The sequence below is a fragment of the Bidens hawaiensis genome, unplaced genomic scaffold (assembly GCF_021521415.1).
Source record: "Bidens hawaiensis isolate Kalapana, Puna unplaced genomic scaffold, B.hawaiensis_p1.1 tig00032397_1, whole genome shotgun sequence".
NCBI classification, from domain to species: Eukaryota; Viridiplantae; Streptophyta; class Magnoliopsida; order Asterales; family Asteraceae; genus Bidens; species Bidens hawaiensis.
Window position 1 is genome coordinate 261011 of NW_027495513.1, and position 18820 is coordinate 279830.

At 34.9% G+C, this 18820-nt stretch overlaps 3 protein-coding genes across 4 annotated transcripts; all 3 read left to right on the forward strand.

Moving 5' to 3' along the window:
• The first annotated feature begins 726 nt into the window (after positions 1–726).
• Positions 727–2970, forward strand: LOC143583450 (glycerophosphodiester phosphodiesterase GDPD1, chloroplastic-like). 2 transcript variants are annotated; one of them, XM_077065751.1, is made up of 7 exons: positions 727–863; positions 1094–1275; positions 1749–1808; positions 1888–2166; positions 2266–2361; positions 2451–2647; positions 2716–2970. In XM_077065751.1, the coding sequence occupies exons 1-7, from the start codon at positions 764–766 to the stop codon at positions 2909–2911; spliced, it is 1110 nt and encodes a 369-aa protein (XP_076921866.1). In that variant the 5' UTR covers positions 727–763; the 3' UTR covers positions 2912–2970. The 2 variants fall into 2 exon arrangements, with proteins under 2 accessions (XP_076921866.1, XP_076921867.1); XM_077065752.1 differs by lacking the exon at positions 2266–2361.
• Positions 2971–8684: 5714 nt separating this feature from the next.
• LOC143583451 (uncharacterized protein At2g33490-like) lies at positions 8685–11730 on the forward strand. The gene is made up of 9 exons (XM_077065753.1): positions 8685–8764; positions 8885–8959; positions 9047–9108; positions 9193–9261; positions 9412–9440; positions 9530–9737; positions 10273–10506; positions 10634–10687; positions 10847–11730. The coding sequence occupies exons 1-9, from the start codon at positions 8695–8697 to the stop codon at positions 11558–11560; spliced, it is 1515 nt and encodes a 504-aa protein (XP_076921868.1). The 5' UTR covers positions 8685–8694; the 3' UTR covers positions 11561–11730.
• Positions 11731–14009: 2279 nt separating this feature from the next.
• LOC143583428 (putative inactive shikimate kinase like 1, chloroplastic) lies at positions 14010–18447 on the forward strand. Its single transcript, XM_077065736.1, has 10 exons — positions 14010–14247; positions 15301–15347; positions 15500–15554; positions 15638–15710; positions 15786–15873; positions 16633–16715; positions 16822–16948; positions 17394–17472; positions 18197–18261; positions 18364–18447. Exons 1-10 carry the CDS (start codon positions 14010–14012, stop codon positions 18430–18432), a joined length of 924 nt encoding a protein of 307 aa, XP_076921851.1. The 3' UTR covers positions 18433–18447.
• The last annotated feature ends 373 nt before the right edge of the window (positions 18448–18820 follow it).

Here is an 18820-nt window from a genome sequence, read left to right on the forward strand (position 1 = left end):
AAACATATATGATTTATGTTTGATCAATAAAGACATCAATGAAACTTGGTTGGTCGGCTTATAGGATAATTATTAAAGTTTCTATCTTAGAAATGACCCAAATGTGAATCCCGGCATGCACATTTTATTTTGGATTTAATGAAAAAATGCCGGGTCTGGACCGACCACCACCCACAAAACCCGGCCAGCGTTTTAGAAAACGGCTCAAATACCCTAACCCGGCCCTCGGACCGGCTCGCCCGGCCAGGCCAGGTCGGGTTTCAAAACACTGCATAATGCATCCCATTCTTCTAGCCTTTCCCCAAAGTCGATGATTTTACTATTTATCACGATTACTTTGACACCAGAGAATAGTTCGACCTGATAAAGTTAAAAGGACTCAAATCACAATATTGAAATAAACAAGAAAAATTGTGGACGCTAAAAATCCGTTAAAATAACGGAATATGCGGGTTGGTAGTTAAGAGGCATAATGAGAATCTTATTAAAGGCAAGTGCATAACAAGAAACGGAATATCCAAAGCACAAAGAAAGCATAAACCAATTCTAATAATCATAAAGGAAAAGCGGTAAGTTTCGGAAGAGGAGAGGAATATTCCGTGGGAAGATCCATTCTCGCTATATTCCCCTCTGCAATGCAACGGTGATTATTAATCTATCCGCATTGCTTGTATATCATTCCCAAACCCACTTCTCCTTAATTGTATCCTAACACACGTATTTCGCTTCATCTACACCTAATTTCAATTCAAATTCATTTACAATGGCTACCAAGACTGTTCATGTTTCCGACGTACCGAATCTTGATCATGTGACCAAAAACGCTGCGTCGTTAGCCGTCTATGCCACACGAATCCCTACCGGTATTTTAATATTTTTTTATGATCGGTTTTGTTATCTAAAAAGGGTTGCTCTGCCTTATTATTGTAGTCGTTTGAATTTATTGATAGGAAACCGACTTTTAATATAATTTGTTTTATATTGAAATAGAAGGCAAATGGGAAACAAGTTGCTAAGTTTTTTAAAGTTATGTTCATGGATCTTGGGTTATAACGTGACTAATGTTGTTTTGTTTGTTTTTATGGTGAAATAGGGTTGGATGTGAGTAAATATTGTGAGGATTCACGGAAATTTGTGGTGATCGGTCATAGAGGTCATGGGATGAATATGTTACAGTCGGCTGATCGGAGAATGAAGGCGTTTAAGGAGAACTCTATTCTTTCATTCAACAATGCTGCGAAGCATTCGCTTGATTATATTGAGTTTGACGTTCAGGTATTGTTGTAACACCGTCTTGGCTCCCGTTGATCTTGTTTAGGGGGTGTGTATGGTTCAGTTTTGGGCTAGAACAAAAACGGAAACTTTGATTTTTGAGTTTTTTTTTGACAAATGTTTGGTTTCTGTATTTTTTGTTTGGTTCGGTTATTTTTTATTAATTTTTCAGTTTTGCCACTAGACAATTTTGGGTGTAAAAAAATTGGGATTAAATAACGAATTTGGGCCTAATTTATTTTGTTAATTAATAATTGATTTATTGTTAAACGTTTGATCTAAAACATTGAGTTACATAATTATTAAATTCCAATTAATTATAAACTAATTAAAACCAAAAATAAAAATAAAAATCTATAAATTCGGTTCAGTGTTTTGGTTTTTATTAGATGAAAAACCAAAACCTCGGTCAGTTCTTACTCGATCTGCTTTTTCATTTATTGAGCTAACGTAAATATTGACTTGAACGTTTGCAGGTCACAAAAGATGACGTGGCAATCATTTTTCACGATAACTTCATCCTCCATCAAGAACATGTAAGCTGTTTAATAACGGTTAAAATATTAGTTAACCATATTACATATTTTTCATAATAATAGACCTAATTATTTTTAGGGCGCCATAACTGAAACTCGAGTAACCGATTTGACACTTAATGAATTCTTTACCTACGGGCCGCAAAGGGAAGCTGGTAAGGATGGGAAAACTCTAGTCAGGAAAGTAAATGGCAACGTTGTCGGTTGGCACGTTGAAGCCGATGATCATTCTTGCACTTTACAAGAAGCGTTCGAGAAAGTAAACCCGAAACTTGGATTCAACATAGAGTTGAAGTTTGATGATGATATGGTTTATGAAGAAAACCATCTTGTTAATGTTCTTCAAGTCATCTTGAAGGTATACATAATAAATACATAATCCATTAATCTATAAATTAAATAACTGATTAATTAATCATGGTTTAATGACTTTAATCAACTTGCATTTAATTTCTAGGTGGTTTATGAGCATGCTAAAGATAGACCTATGATATTTTCAAGTTTCCAACCTGATGCCGCGTTACATATGAAGAAACTTCAACAAAAATATCCCGTGAGTATATATTAAATTATATTTTAAGTAATATTATTATTTTCCATATGGGTTTGTTTCTTACTGATTTATTTAAAAATAAAAAACAGGTTTACTTTTTGACTAATGGTGGAAACCAGTTATACGATGATGTACGACGAAATTCGTTGAAGGAAGCTAAAAAGGTGGTGGTCGAGGGTGGATTGGACGGAATAGTTTCGGAAGTAAAGGGTGTTTTTAGAAATCCGTCGGCTGTAAGGGAGATCAAAGAGGCAAATCTCTCGCTTCTCACTTATGGCAAATTAAAGTAAGTCAGAATCGTATAAATACTCGTGCATATTATTTTTACTGTACTAACATTTATGTTTTAAACAGTAACTTTCCTGAGACGGTGCGTGTACAACACCTTATGGGCATAGATGGGGTGATCGTTGATTTGGTAGAGGAAATCGCAAGAGCCGTTGATGAGACGAATACGAGAAAGGGTGTTGGTGATGTAAAGGGTGAAAGTGGCTATGGCATTGACTTGTCGTTTCTACTAAACTTGATTTCTCAAGTGATACAACATTAATAGAATTGGTTTGCGTCTTTTGGATTGGACCCATATGTAGAAGTTTTGTAAATAGGGTCCTCTCCGTTTGTAATGCTATTGCGACCATGTTTATTGTTATGAACATGATTAATAACATTTCAAAATAGGTATTACCTCTAATTATTTGCCATGGTTTTAACCCTTTTTATTCATCTCAGTATTTACCTAGATGTTCCAAGATAACGATAGAAACGTCAACAAATAACATTTAATCTTTGAATAACTAAAAAACTAACGGTATATCTCAATAAAATCTCAATAATCCATAACTCGACAAGTATGCTCATTCCTAGTTTACCTTTATATCATCTTTGATAGTGCCATCTTTGTCAGAAGACGATTTATAGTTACCGAAACAGAACTCAACTCACTCATTCGTAGTTTCTTTAGTTCTTCTACACCATTCGACCGAAAAAGAACCGGGAATATCATCCACCCATCATTCTTTATCAAACATTAGTGACGTCTCAATTGGAAATAAAATTTTCGTATCCTTTCAACTTCCATTCACTTAAATTTGTTGGAGGGGACCTCGAAATAAGATGCTCAAACCTCTTAGCCTCACAACGTACTGCCTAGCTCATGCAGTTTCTTATATTTATTACCAACCTCTATTTAAACTTGATTCGATTTAAGCTTTTACTAAACCAGCCTCGGGTAATTTACGAGCAACTCTACAGCTTAGTATTCACATGATCTATCTTACCTAATTATCGAGTTTTTTTTTTTTTTTTACCAAAATGGAGAGATGGAATAAAGTATTTACTGATATGGGTTATTTAAGAAATATTTATCAAATTGGATTATTTATTTATTTTTTAATTTATCAAAATGAATATCTTTTATAGATTTTTGTATGTACATATATATTAATTAATTTCATTAAACCTAATTTACAACGTTTCTACTTCTCATTCTCTGCCACCATCATAATGCATCACCACCATCGCCATCTTCTCGGTTTTGCAGTCCTTAAACCGTCTGATGGTCGGTGGAAAGTCGATGAGATAGAGGCGATGGGGTTTAGATATGGGTTTATGCTATTCATGTGGTTGTTTCCGACATTTTTGGCCTGCGATGGGTTTAGATATCCTTTTGTTTGAATCGATTCGATTAACTCCCCTCACATTCGCTAGATAAATAAAGGCTCTGGTTATCCCCACACCCTTTGACTACACACCACCTTTCAAGTGGGTTCCATACGATCGTATAACTCCTATACGATCGTATGTAGGATGTATGGATAACCAAAGGGTGTATCAATAACATAACCCATAAAGGCTCTGGTATCTTTGCTTGAATAAGTGTACCAATAACATATCCAATAAAGGCTCTGATATCCCTAAATAAAATTATCTCTTTGCTTGAATCGTAGATTGAAAACCTTCCTGTTGGAAAATTTGTAAATTGCCTTGAATATTGAACCAAAGGCAATTGCAGTCATCAAATAAAAGCTAAGAAACTTTTCAATTATAATCTATAATCTGATTGATTTTGGTAGAGCCGTCGAGTGAATCGTTGGTCAATTTTTAAGTGATACTTTGGAAGTAAATGTAGAGTAATTTTGTTGTAAATTGGATAGATGGTGGCCTGAAACTCGCTTGAGTTAACTTGTTTAAATAATACCCAATTTGGTAAATAATTTTTAAAAAACCCGTATTAGTAAATACTTTATCCTATCTTCCAATTTTGGTAAAAAAACTCCATAATTATCATATACTGGATTTTATCCCCTGTATTATGGGGTTGTTTTTCATTATTCGTTTTTAATATTTATATATGTATATTTGAATTTTAATTTTATTTATTGTAAGAAAGTTAATAATTAATATACTTGAGGTTTGATGATAAAATAGTTTCACAAATAAATGATATGTTATAATCTGGGTTAAAAGCTATCTGGGTTTGGTGATACCCATTACCCGTTTATTTTCTTTATTATAAAATTGTTTTTACTTATAAATAATATATTTTTTTAAATAAAATAGGATATTAATTTTTAGTATATCCCTATTTTATAGGATTTCATATCAAATATTTTATGAGATTAATTTTTAATATAATGAGATGTTACAACCCGTTTAAGTGCTATCTGGGTTTGGTGAGACCTTTACCCGTAAATTCAAGTCAAATGCGTGAGAAACCTTCATTTACAAATAAATCAATCTGATGGCTTGGGAGAATGGTTGTTTTACATTTTTCATTTTTTAATATTTGTTTTTTGAATTTTAATTTTCTTTATTGTAAGAAAAGTTAATAATATACTTAGGGTTTGATGATGAAAGGGTTTCATAAATAAATGATATGTTATAACCCGTTTAAAAGCTATCTGGATTTGGTGGCCCATGACCCGCTTATATTTTTTACTATAAAATTGTTTATTAATTATAAATAATATCTTTTTCTTTTTAAATTGGATATTAAATTTTAGTTTATCCCTATTTTATAGGATTTTCATATCAAATAATTGGTAAGATTAATTTTTAATTTAATGAGAGGTTGTAATCCGTTTAAGAGCTATCTGGTTTTGGTAAAGACCCATACCCATACCCATGAATTTGGGTTAAATCAATGAGAGACCTCCATTTAAAAATTAAGCAATCTGATGGCTTTCATCAAAGGGGGGAGCGACCACATTGCGACACGTAGAATTTTAGGATTTTCGTTTATATATATATTATAGATATAGATGTTAAAGAGAAATGGCGGAAATAAACCGGTAATTAATAATTTCACAAACTTTAAAGTCTGTATTTTAAAGGCATGACAAAATTTTTCAAAGATTTTATTAAAGATTTAATGTGTAACATGTTATCTTTTTTCAACGTCAGATTTCTTTTAGCTTTTGTTATCCGTAGGACTTCAACCTAAAATATCTCTCTCTTAAACTTAGATAGTTAGATGTTTAAAGGTGGTGTCTTTACCAATAAACCACCAACCATATTGGTCTATAACTTATTATTTTAAGGGACTCTAAAAATTTAAGTGGTGTATGATTTATAAATGAGATCGCTTAAAAACACAACATATGATTATTATGAGCCGCTAAAACAATAATAAAAAAATGATTATGAAAAATATTTATTTTTATATCGAGAACGAATTTAAAACCATCATCTCCATTGTAAAGGGAATACACGTAAAGATTGGAGATTTGGAGTATAATGGGTTCGCCTAAAGGTTAATACCCCTCAAACCCAACAATATGATGACTTTTAAATCTGTATTTTTTTAAAGCAACCAACACTAGTTAAACACTTAAGCCTATGAAAAGCTTTGGGGGGGGGGGGGGGGTTGATATCGTGAGGCCTAATTAACAAGAGTTCTTTGTTCCTATTGCCTTTTTGGTCACCGAGAATGAAAAATTACAAATTTAGTCAAATCATATATCAGAAGGTTGCACGTTTAGCCCCCAATGTCAGCGCTAATTAATTTTGGGGTTACGTAACTTCACATGAATTTGTTCTAGCCAATCACAACACACACAAGCATTCATGTTTAGTTAATTGGTTAAGGTTAGGGGCACCGGTTCCTTTGTTAAAATTGGTAGTTTTTGAAGATGAAACCGATGGAAAACTCAAAAGGTGCCTCTAATACACTAATGCTATGTTAACTGCGATTTATAAGTTTCTTATATAAATGAGTAATCATTTTTATTTCTACTAGTGATCTCTAGCCCAAATAGTTGGTGTAAGATATCCCAAAAGCCAAAACTTTGTAAAGGGGATGCCTTAGACTCTTAGATTGGATTCAAGCCCCACAAATAAGGAGTTTTTTTTTCTTAAATATGACTGGTTTTCTTGTGATGATAGAATATAAATGATCCTAAGTGTATGTGCAGTGAAAGATAAGTTGATGGTTTTTTGGGCAATAAGGGGCTACAACACCGCCCCATGCGATATTCGGGTGATAAGTGTATGTGTGTGGAGGGGGGGATATAGATTTGTCGCCCGGATGTGCTATGAAAATAATAATAAAAAATTAAAAATAAGACGATAACACTACCACACTCCTAAAATAAAAACCATTCCTCTGATGACATGGCGCCACGTGTCAAACACCCCCTAACCATTTTACTGCCATCCACCACACATAGAGTATTAATATACGCGTTTTTTGCTTTTTCCTATCTTGAAATTTATGAACTTTTGGTATATATAATGACGTAAGATAACAAGTAGTATCTATGAAAGGTACAAATAGTCAACGTTCAACGCCGGAAGTAGCGATTCCTCCTTTGCAACTTCCATATTCCCATCCTATTTTATTTTATTGAAATTGCGGAAATTTCCGTCACCTCCCCCTCACTCCTAACGCTACAATAGAATTTGTCGACTGCGACACCAATACATAATAATCTCTCATCATCATCATCATCATCATTATCATCGTACTCAGTATATCCCACCAATAGCAATGCTATGGTAGGGTCTGAGGAGGGTAAGATGTAGACAGCCTTACCTTTATCCCATAGGGATAGAGAGGCTGCTTCCGGTGAGACCCCCGGCTCGATAGTAGTTTTGCATCAAGCCTTGGACATAAGGCACATAGCACTCAATCATCGGGACACCGGCTGATCGGTGCATGTGCCCTTGTCTTTCGGCTGTCAACGCCACCACATGATACCTGATTAACCTTCCGCCACTTTTAACGTTATTTTCACGAGATTAGTAAAATAACGTCAAAATTAGTGCAATTTTACTTTTGCACACCCGAGGGTTCATAGATATATACATGTTTACGTTACATAATAATATCTCTTTCAATGAATTTTCAACCACGCGCCTACGCCTACCAATCTCCCCTTATAAATCAATCTCTATTTTCTCAACATGTTACCGCTGTAATTATTAAACTCCCATCATCACCGAGTTCGCAAAGTTTTCTGTAAAATGAAGTCGTCGTTGGAGAAGTTTGGCCGCAAATTGAACATGTACAAGCACGATAAGAGGAATCACCATCAGCCTTCTTCCGCTCACTTAGATGAGCTTCATCAGGCGTCTAAGGTACGGATGATTTTGTTATGTGCTGCTGCATTTGCTTCTATCACATGTATTTGAATTTTGTCTGCAAATTAAGTGACTGTTTGTTAGGATTTTTGTTTTGTTGTGGATTGTGTCAACAATCAGTGCATGTTTTGAGGGATATGGAAGGTTAAAATTAGTTTAATCTCCCATTAAAATGAATCAGTGCGATCAATTTTACCGTTGTGAGAGTGTAAAATCTGGTTATGCCAGAGGAGCAACTTGATTTTCAATATATGAGTGTAGAATCTGCCTATCGGTGCCTTTCTTGGCATTAGTGGCGAAGCTTGGAGTAAAACGTGGAGGAGGGGACTCAATATTTTTATACAAGTTTTTCATAAACGGGGGGCCGGGCTCAAAATTAGAAGAACAAAAACAGGTAAATTTACACTAGTAAGCGAAATAAGGGCCTAAGTGAAGCCTCACCACTGGTTGGCGTGTTGGGGAATTTAGAAGGTCAAAAACAGCTTGATTTTCAGTAAAAAGAAGGCGGTGACTAGTTGCAATGTTGCATTATCCAGGAGATTAAGGCGTTAGGGTTCTTTTGGAGAAAAATTGGTCCAAGCTTGAGTTGGTAGAGGAGTTGAATCAGTTATCTTTCAATTTTGGATAGAGTGGTAGGTTGGTTGATTGGTTGTGTTGTTCCTAGCAGCATCCAATTGAGTGTATTTTGTTGGACGTTTAAGGTTAGCTGCTCACTTGCTTGACCATTTGAATTTACCTTTTCTTTTGCAGGATATGCAAGATATTAGAAACTGCTATGATGGATTAATATCTGCTGCAGCAGCAATGACAAATAGTATATTTGGTAGGGTTTTCTTTTTGCGTCCAAATGTTGTTAGATGCAATGTTTTTTGCACCTAGGTTATACTCTCACAAGAAATTTCCATAAGCAAATAGATAACTCTTCTATATTTTTATGTCTCAGAATTTTCAGAGTCACTACGTGAAGTGGGAGCCTGTTTGCTGGACAAAACCATAGTCAATACTGATGGTGAATGTGGTAAAGTAACGTTTGATCTTAGTTATGTATAAACAAAGATGTAATTTTTGTATAAACTTTTACTTGACACATTTACTCTTTGTTCAGGAAGAGTGTTATCAACTCTAGGAAATATACAATCAGAACTCCAGAAAGTTGCTGATACTTATGTAAGTATGTTGTTAATGTTCTGTGACTGTGTCTGTGTTTTGTTATTTTTTAATAACACTGGCGTATTCCTCTTTGTATGTTAGCGTTCATACGTGACAGCAACAATTACAAATCCATCAGAATCCCTGCTATCTGAGCTGCGAAAAGTGGAGGTTTGTCTTTCTGGACCCCCCCCATATAATTAACTTTTGTTTATCGTTAGTTTTTATTTATTTATTTATGCACAATTTGTTCAGTAGTTTGATATCATTAGTAGATAAACAAAATGAGGCACTTATCTTGTTTCTATGTTACTGATGCAGGATATGAAACTTCAATGTGATGAAAAAAGGTATATTTTGTTTTTACTCTTTTATAAAAGTTCAAGTTACTGAAGTGGAGCTTTCTTGACCTGACTGCATACATTATTTTTATTTTTAGAGAGGCGTATCAAAACATGATGTCACAACAGAAAGATAAGGGAAAGCTAAGAAATGGAAAGGCTGAAACTTTGGTTGCTCAAAAATTACAAGAAGCTCAAGATGAGTATAATGACGTGGCTAGATTATGTGTGTTTCGGGTCAAATCACTCAAGGAGGGACTGCTGCGTATTCTTTTGACCCAGGCTACTCGCCATCATGCTGCACAGGTGTCATTTCTATTAATAATTTTTAGGTGTCATTTTCGACCCATTTACTTAATGGAATTGGTACCAGGTATCGAACACTAACACGAACACAAACTCAGACACGTTTGTTATTGAGAAACTTCACAAAACTCAATTGTTCAGATTACAGTCTCCTAAACCCCAAAGCACGGGTATTTATAATCTAACCTAGCACGTTTAGACTACAATTAGGATTGCTAAATAATAGGACTTGATAATTATACTAACAATTAAATCTGAGCACATTTAATTGTTTATAGTTATCCACTCCTTAAATCATGTTAACTTAGCCTTGCACGGCAAGTAACGCCCTTGAACCGAAATTCCCAACAATACTTAATAAATGGGCTGAGTTCGTATATGTTATAATGGGTCAGGCAGGTAAAATAATGGTCAAAATGGGTTGCATTTTTGTGCCTCTAGCTAATATGACAGTTTATGTCACTTTAATTTATGTTATTCTGTGGTGGATAATAGATTTTTTTTTTTTGAATTTTTTCTTCACTCCCCTGAGCAGTTGGATTTCTTTCGCAAAGGTTGTAAATCTCTTGAAGCAGTTGATCCCGTCATAAGAATTGTTGCTGAGAAGCAGCGGATTGATTACCAACTCAGTGAACTTGATAATGGGGATTCTGGGGTTGGTGAAGACATGAATAGCTATGAGACAATCGATGATGGGGAACTGAGTTTTGATTATAGACAAAAAAAGCAAGGGCTTGATAATGCTACCACATCATCGTATCATGTGGAGGTAATCTGCTTGCAGCACAAATCATACATGTCGATTATAACTTATAAATCTTATAATAATGGAAACTTGTATATATTTTGCACTCTTTAGCATATCAGTTATTAATTTGGTAAGTTGTATATTGCAGGTAGACACCGTAGATATACCGCATCTTCAAGTTCCAACATTAGGGAATACAGAGGTATGCAAGTTAAATCTCTCATTACCACCACTTTACAATCAAATCAGCCATCTTTTGCTAGATTTTGAGGACCCTTTGGTTGACTTTACTTTGACCAAATTCTCATGAATCTGTTAGTGCATTTATCATGTTTTTTCACACAATTCTTGTGTTCCGCAGATGAATCATCTGCAAGCCCGGGCCAGCAGTTATTCCGCACCGTTATACCCTGAGAAGATAAACTCATCCGAAAAACAAAAGGATTCACAAACCCCGGGGAAATTTCACTCGTATGTATTACCTTCACCCGTTAATGCCAAAAGCCCAAATTCAAAATCACCCACGCCAGTTCCTTACACCAACCCATTCAGCAAATCACAAAAACAATCGACCGTTGATCACGAGAAACCCGAAAGAGATTTTGATAACAATAACACACCAACATCTGCTTCCACCTCTATGCAGTTACCCACTCCTTCACATAGTGGGTTTGATAGTAAATTAGTTAAAAGACAAGCTTATTCTGGCCCGCTACTACCATCTAAGCCGTTTTCGGGTAAGCTTGCGTCATCTAGCGGGCCCATTGAACTTCCGCCTAGTGTTTCACCTCAGCCCTTATCTTCACCTAAAATAAGTGAGCTTCATGAGCTTCCTAGGCCTCCTGGCAGTGTACAATTCTCCAAACCGGTGGTTAATTCTGGTGGTGGGACTGGAGCATATTCGGGCCCCATAGCGACCCGTCTTCCACCACCGCCATTAGTTGTTCCGCAAAGCTTTTCTGTTCACTCTACCAACCCGAGTCCTCAAATAACAGGTGGCAGGCCACGAGAAGTGTTTTCTCCTCTGCTCACTCCTATTTCACTTTTGAATAATAAGCCTACAAACCGCACCTAAGGTAATTTTGATACCAGTATCTAAGGGTGTTCTTCAGGTTGAAACCACTCTAAAACCGGAAAGCGAAAAATAACGTGACCGAAAGCGGTCCATCCGCTCTAATCGGTTGGTACCAGTGCCGTTCTCATTTAGAACAGGTCCAGTCTCAAATCGGACCATGAACCTAACACGGGCTCGGCCTGGCTGGACTTAACCGAGAACTGGATCTTGTGAAACAATGAAAAAATAAAATTTCTTTTGTTTTAACTACTAATTAAGAAATGGCATTATACATTTATACCTATTAATTTTATGATTAAATGGGTTTTTGCAGGGTTAGCTGATTTGTGTTGAGCTAGAACATAGGTGTTAAGACACTTCTGTAAATATATTGAAATTCCTGTGGTTGTCCCTTGGTTATTGGCTTATTGCACGTGATAGTAATTCCTGGATTTTCCACGTGATAGTGATTCCTGGATTTTCCGGATCCACTTGTCTTGTTGATTAATTTTTGTTGATAATTAATTTTAGTATTGTATGTGGTTATTAAACAAAGTATTTATGGATCGTGACTAGTTTTAGTAGTTCACTATATTATAGGTTTATTTCACAATCCAAAATAATGAATTTGAATTGGTTGGAATATATTACTCTGGACACACACATTCACTAATGTAAGAATATTTAGATTTTGGATTGTAATATCTAGCATGTTTAGTAAATGAGTTATGTTGAGGTTGACTTGTTTAATTAATCAGGCTATGTTCAGGATGATGAGTGTAGCATGTTTAATTAAATGAGTCATGTCATTTGTGTGATTGAACTAGTTACATGCAATCATGTAAAACTTGTCGTGCTTTAGTTGGATAGTCATGTTAAGTGTGTCGTGTCAAGCACGACCCATTTAACACAACACGGTTTTGCCAACTCTACATATGCAACATTGCATATTGTATTGTCGGGGCATGCAAAGAGTTTGAAGTGTTAGTCTATTGGTTCAAGGTAGTTGGTTAATATTGTCACAAAACCATAATTTCAATTCTTGGAGTTTTACAAATCCAAATAAAACGAAACAAGAATCGATCTAATCGAAGAAATACAAAAGACCAACCCAAAGAACAACATCTAACCATTCAAACAAAGACTAACACCATACTTATCTAATGAAGACCAAGAACTTAATACAAAATCCATTCAGAAAGAAGCAGGAAATTATAACCGTCAATCACCAAGAATAAGAGATGAAAAATGGAGAAGATGATGCTGCCTATTATCACGTTTATTATCCTCTCTTGTATATATAAGGCATGACAAACCCATAAGCCCAACTTAAGACCAATCAGCAGAACCCTTTTAGCCCACAATCAGCCCACAGTTGAATAGGCGGCCTATATCCATCATTCTCAACGTAAAACATGAAATATAAACAAAAAACAAGTTAACCAACAAATTCGTGCATATGTTTGATAATGAATTGGAAGTATACATGTATTTTTAACAAATATGTCTCTCATAACTAACTGTATGTCAGATGCCAAAGGCAATAGGTAGCACCCATTCACCCGGAGTTACATGCTTCGAAATTTATAGACGTAACTCAACTTAGTCGAGAGCTTACGTTTATGTGTGGAATCAAGGCTTATAATTTTAAAACACAAAATAATTGTATTATATCAAAACATATATGTATTGGCAAATTGAGTGTTAGTTAAGATTATTTAGCTTTTTTAATATAGAAAACCATAAAAATATGTATGAAAGCTTATTAAGTAATCAACTAAACTTCTTTCTAATCCACCACTTTGTGCTCTAGTGGTAAGAGGTTAAGTTCAATCATACTTATGTCACTTTTTTGATGGATACGACAATGAAGGATTTAAGCTAGACCTTATGCAAGGTTGTCAGTTTGTATCTCTAAGCTACCCGGGTTTTCTTCCCACACCATAGTCTCTGGCCAGAGTAGGGATGAGCTCGGTACCGGTACCGAAAATCGCGATCCTGAAAATCGCAACTTCTTGGTACCGGTACTGAAATATTCGGTTCGATACCGGTATTGAAGGTAAAAATTCGGGAAATACTGGTACCGTACCGTATCAGTACCGATTTCGATACCGATACTGATACTAATGGATACCAATATTGAATTTGCTCATCCATGAGCCAGAGTCGGAAGAAAAAACCATCTTTTATGAAAAAATGTATAAGAAAGGAAGAAACAAATATATTTTACAACACTAACCGGCTCGGTTTAATAAAAACAATTTAGGATCACTCGTATTTAACTCTATAATAATTATTGATAGAGAAATAAATAATAAATGACTCTAAACAAATAAATAAATAAGTAATAAATAAATAAATATAAATATGTGTTACATCATTGGATTGAATATTGAAGAAAACAGGATGGGACCAAAGGCAAAGCTTAAAAAAAAATATCAAATCCTGGATTGGATTGGATTGGATTGGAATGGCGATAATTCAAGCACCTGCCTGTTGCTGCGACCTTCTTCTTCTTCTTCTTCTTCTCCAGAAACAAAAACCCTTGAGTTCTCACTCTACTACAAGCATTCGGAATGGAAGCTCATCACTCTCTCTAGCCTCCATCAGCACTACTAACTCTCTTTCTCTCAATAATAATAATAATAACAATAACCCTCGCAAACTCCTCACAGCCTCCTGCTCCCTTCTCGACGATGGTGTACCAGGTGACCCAACACTCCTTCAATATTAGTCACTTCTTTGTGTTTTTTATTCGGGTATACTTATCTTTGCACACCAAGTGTTCGGTTAGATGTCCTTCATATGAATTTTTTACTTTCATTATATGCGCTTGGCTTTGATAAAGGTTACTGTGCTTTAAAGACAGTTTATATTTATCGTAGCTCTTGTTTAAGAATAGTAACTTTTTATTCGATGCTTCTTTGTGTTTTACACTTGTGTTACCACAGTCTATAGTCTTGTGTGCATTTGCCCAATATTGAATCCGTTGGATGGTCTAAAAGCAACTATTGGTGCCCGATAAACCGGAAATCGCATCGTATATTGTTGCATCAGGTCTCGATATATAGAGAACAGTATTACACGTAGATACCTTCTAGATACGCTAAAAGCGACCATTGGGACCGGATAAACCAGACTCTCCTCTGGGGAGGGGGTTTTTCTAAAGAGAGGTAAGTCGAGGGTAGCCTCCTGCTTGACCGATTTATCGGAGTCGGAGGAAGATCTCTCATCCGATCATCCTGAACACGAAGGGGTTGCTCTCGATGTGAGATCAGCAGCAAAAGAAAGAAGAAAAGGGCCATGATCCTATGTTCGTAGCAAACCCTACATCTAATCACCGATACTTGAACCTGCTTGGGGACTGATTGGTTCCCCGGTCCCAGCAAGGCTATCTGTCTACTTGGCTCTAGTTGTAGGCCTTCCGCTTTGGGCTATCTTGCACATAACATGGTTACTGAGGTCTTCATACACACAGAACAATATTACACAGAGATAGTTTCTAGATACAATAACTACATATAGGTACATAACTAGTTTGATATTCCCCTGCAAGCTAAGGACGGGAATGGTCTGTACAATGAAACGTAAAGAGACATTTCTTTTATGTTTTTCTATTTCTCATGTTTGATTTGAATTTGAAAGCCATAAAGGATTAACCTCTGGCGCTCACCCTATAGATGGTTTTATATAATACTTGTGTATAATTATGAACATTATCCATGCTTCATCTTTGATCATCATATCTTCTTGTATTAAAGGTTCTGCAGTTCAGACTCTTGAGATTGATCCCGTGTTGGCTGTCAAGGTGATTTCGAGCCCCTGTGTTACATGAATTTTAATATTCTCTTCAAGACGAATGATTTTAACTTTATAACTAAACATTGTAGATAAATAAAGCAACGCCACTAGTGTCTTGTTTATAATATATTGTTGTAACCGTTCAGTTTCTATATTCAGAAGAAGGCAATGGAGATATCACCTGGATTAAAAGGAACTTCCATATATCTTGTTGGTAAGTTCTCGTTTCTCCTACTGTTTTGTGGAAATATTTGTTTATACTGAAACATGATTTTATTATCGTTGAGATATTATCAGGTATAACCAGCACTATGAAAACAAGTTTGGGGAAGCTTCTGGCAGATTCACTTCGATATTACTTTTTTGACAGGTATTTATGTTATATTTCAACTTTGATTTATACTAAAAAGGTGATTTTCCTGAAGACATGGTAGCTTGAATGCAGTGATAATTTGGTTGTGGAAGCTGCTGGTGGTGAAGCTGCAGCAAAACAATTTCTAAATACGGATAAAGCTGGGTTCCGTGAATCAGAGGTGATTCATCATATTTTATTAGTTTAGATTTTACCAAGTCTTCCAGTTAGAAGTGGGGAAATGGTTCGGTACCGGTACCGAATTTGCTCATCCCTAGTTGGGATGGGTTGACCTGAAACATTTTTTGCTGAATTATTTTATATGTGTATACATATAATTGGTGTCTAATATGATTATAAAAGTTGTGTTTCTCTCAACAAAATGTCATATTTTGAATAGCGATATAGGATGTTTTGTGCAATGTCACTATTTGACTTGTTTATCTTTTAGCTAACTTCTCTTGTCCTTTTAGCTAACTTCTTGTGTCCGTTTGACCTGTTAGAGATACATGTAAAATGAATTGACATATTCCACTATTTAATATGTTAGTATCATAGTAAACGAACATACATACTAATTTTGCTGGAAGAAGTCCCTCAACTAACTTTTTGTATGTTAAAGTCCGTGAACTTGTTTAAAATGCATGTACTTGTGAAATAAAAAAAAACTTTTTACCCCTTAAATGGGTCAACATTTGATGAAGTGATGTTCCAAGTGTTCCAAAAGGTTGACGTGCATTTAAAGTGTTAAAATTCATGAATTGGTGTTTCACGTCAGCGAAGAGTCAACATGACATCCATGTCAAATAATGTATGATCTATACATTCCTGAAAACATGTTCTTTTTTCTTTTCCCATGGGCCCTTATTGTGGGACGGAGGGGGTACTGTTTGTTTCTTGTAAATGAAATCTCGTGTAACTGATAAAAGAAAACTTACAGACTGAAGTGTTGAGGCAATTATCATCAATGGGGCGCTTGGTTGTTTCTGCTGGAGACGGTGCTGTTCAAAGCTCAACCAACTTGTATGTCTTTTGAGCTTTTAATTCTCTCGCTGCTAAAACAAAAGGGTTCCATATTGTACTTGTTTTCTTTCATGATTTATTTGACTGAAAGTAAAACATGTTATAGGTCATTTTTGAGACATGGTATCTCAATCTGGGTAGATGTTCCTTTAGATATTGTAGCCAAGGAAACAGTAGAAAACAGGACTCAATTGTTTGGAACAGAGATTTCACCATCTGCATCTCATTCTGAGGTATGCTTACATTTCAATTGATGCAAAAATTTACAAGAAAGCCACTGAAGTTTGTAAAAGGTTTAGTTAAAGTCCATAAATGAAACACAATATAAAATCAAGGGGTATTTTTGCAAAATTGTAGACGTTAATCAAATTTTTTTTACTTGTGCAACAAGGCAATCTTCCATTTTTTTTGGTGACAAATTAAAATATTTATGTTTTGACCACAAAACGAATTTACGTTAGGTATATATCATCTTTTTAGCCACTTCAATTTGAATGGTCTACCACATATTCAAAAGTTGGATGACCTTTCATGTTGTGAGTGGTCTGTTTGAAACATTTTGCAAACTTTGTTGACTTCCTGCTTGTTATCCTTTAATAATAATTAATAAAGTAGCAAAGTCTCCACCTCCAACAGGATTTGGGCTAATAGTCTAACCTTTATATGAAAAATAAGCAGGTGTTAAGTCAACTAATGACGATATATGAAGAATTGCAAGGAGGATATGCCACTGCAGATGCAACCATTTCACTACAGAGTATGTTCCAACTAGACTATTTTTTTAGTGTAAATTAAATAACTGGGCAATAACTGAAAAACGTGTACTGAAATAACTTAACCAATGGTCTGATTATGATTTTCGCTAAGCGAATTTTATGGTTCTGTTATGGTTATAAGTGTATAATTAACTGAATCCAGTGGAAATTAATACCAACCCCTAGTACTTTTTATAAATAGTATGCTATATGTCTGCAAAGTTTTGCGATACCTTTTTGTATATAACATATTAGCATCCGCTTGTTCATCTTTTTAAATTAAAAAATTGTAACATTTTTATTTGTCCTAAGATATAATTGGATTTATTACTTGAAATCAGCTTAAGTCCACTCGTGTCCAAAGTCGGCGGTTAACATAATTGAAAACACGTTTTCATTAAAACAAATTAACCTAACCGTTTGTAACCAAAACCAATCGGTTATGAAAAAATAAAGCCCGAAATTTCGGTTTTATTTCGTAACCGAACCAGACCATTCTCACCCCTAACTATATATGTGGTAAAAAAATGTTTTTTCTTACTATATGTCACTTATTTTTGTTTTTTACTTTTTATGTTTGTATATGTTCTATAGCAGTAAATTAATGACATGGCAATAGTTTTTGACACGTCGAATTTTATCTGCTATACAAGGTTGCTTGCATACAATGATATACTATAACATTTGTTTCCACCTGCTGAAGCATTTGTTTTGTTGTGTTAACAGAAGTTGCTGGCTTGTTGGGTTATGATGATATAGAAGCTGTCAGCACTGAAAACATGTGCTTGGAAGTGAATTTGTTGATTATAGTTTTTGTTTGAGCAGTAAATAAAATTTTAAACTAATGATAAAATGATTCTACTACTTTCATAATTTATTGGTGTATTTTGTAGGTGCTGACTGAAATTGAGAAACTTATAAGAGTAAAGAAGATGATGGAAGAAGCTGCCAGGCCATTTTAGTCATTCAACAAAAGCTTCTTGTGTCTGTGGTGCATGGTGATGAATACAATGAAATTTAGCATGTGCAAATGTCTCATTATCATATATTTCAAAAACTTTCAATTATATAAGAATTTTGGAAAGTCTTATTCTTATTTTATTATTCTGTGGTTTTTTTAATTATATACCAAAACACATACCTTACTCATGTTTTAAAAAACAAAGCAATTTTACATTGGTTTGTCAGGCAATTTTACTTAAGTGCCTTTCAAAATGAGAAAAAAATAATTTATAAGAAAAAAAAGGAAAAATAAAAATGTTATTCCAAAGACGTGCATTGTCATAGTTTGCTTTCAAACAAATCATAAACTGTGGGTCTGAATAGCTGTCCCTCTCGTGTCATTGCCAC

Bases quoted from the DNA above. Each gene is read 5' to 3' on its own strand.
- LOC143583450 (XM_077065751.1), top strand. From the start codon at position 764: ATGGCTACCAAGACTGTTCATGTTTCCGACGTACCGAATCTTGATCAT. The intron at 864-1,093 runs GTATTTTAATAT...ATGGTGAAATAG, and splicing joins TGCCACACGAATCCCTACCG to GGTTGGATGTGAGTAAATAT. The intron at 1,809-1,887 runs GTAAGCTGTTTA...AATTATTTTTAG, and splicing joins TCATCCTCCATCAAGAACAT to GGCGCCATAACTGAAACTCG.
- LOC143583451 (XM_077065753.1), top strand. From the start codon at position 8,695: ATGCAAGATATTAGAAACTGCTATGATGGATTAATATCTGCTGCAGCA. The intron at 8,765-8,884 runs GTAGGGTTTTCT...TTTATGTCTCAG, and splicing joins AATGACAAATAGTATATTTG to AATTTTCAGAGTCACTACGT. The intron at 8,960-9,046 runs GTAAAGTAACGT...CTCTTTGTTCAG, and splicing joins CAATACTGATGGTGAATGTG to GAAGAGTGTTATCAACTCTA.
- LOC143583428 (XM_077065736.1), top strand. From the start codon at position 14,010: ATGGCGATAATTCAAGCACCTGCCTGTTGCTGCGACCTTCTTCTTCTT. The intron at 15,711-15,785 runs GTATTTATGTTA...GCTTGAATGCAG, and splicing joins CGATATTACTTTTTTGACAG to TGATAATTTGGTTGTGGAAG. The intron at 16,949-17,393 runs GTATGCTTACAT...AAAAATAAGCAG, and splicing joins CATCTGCATCTCATTCTGAG to GTGTTAAGTCAACTAATGAC.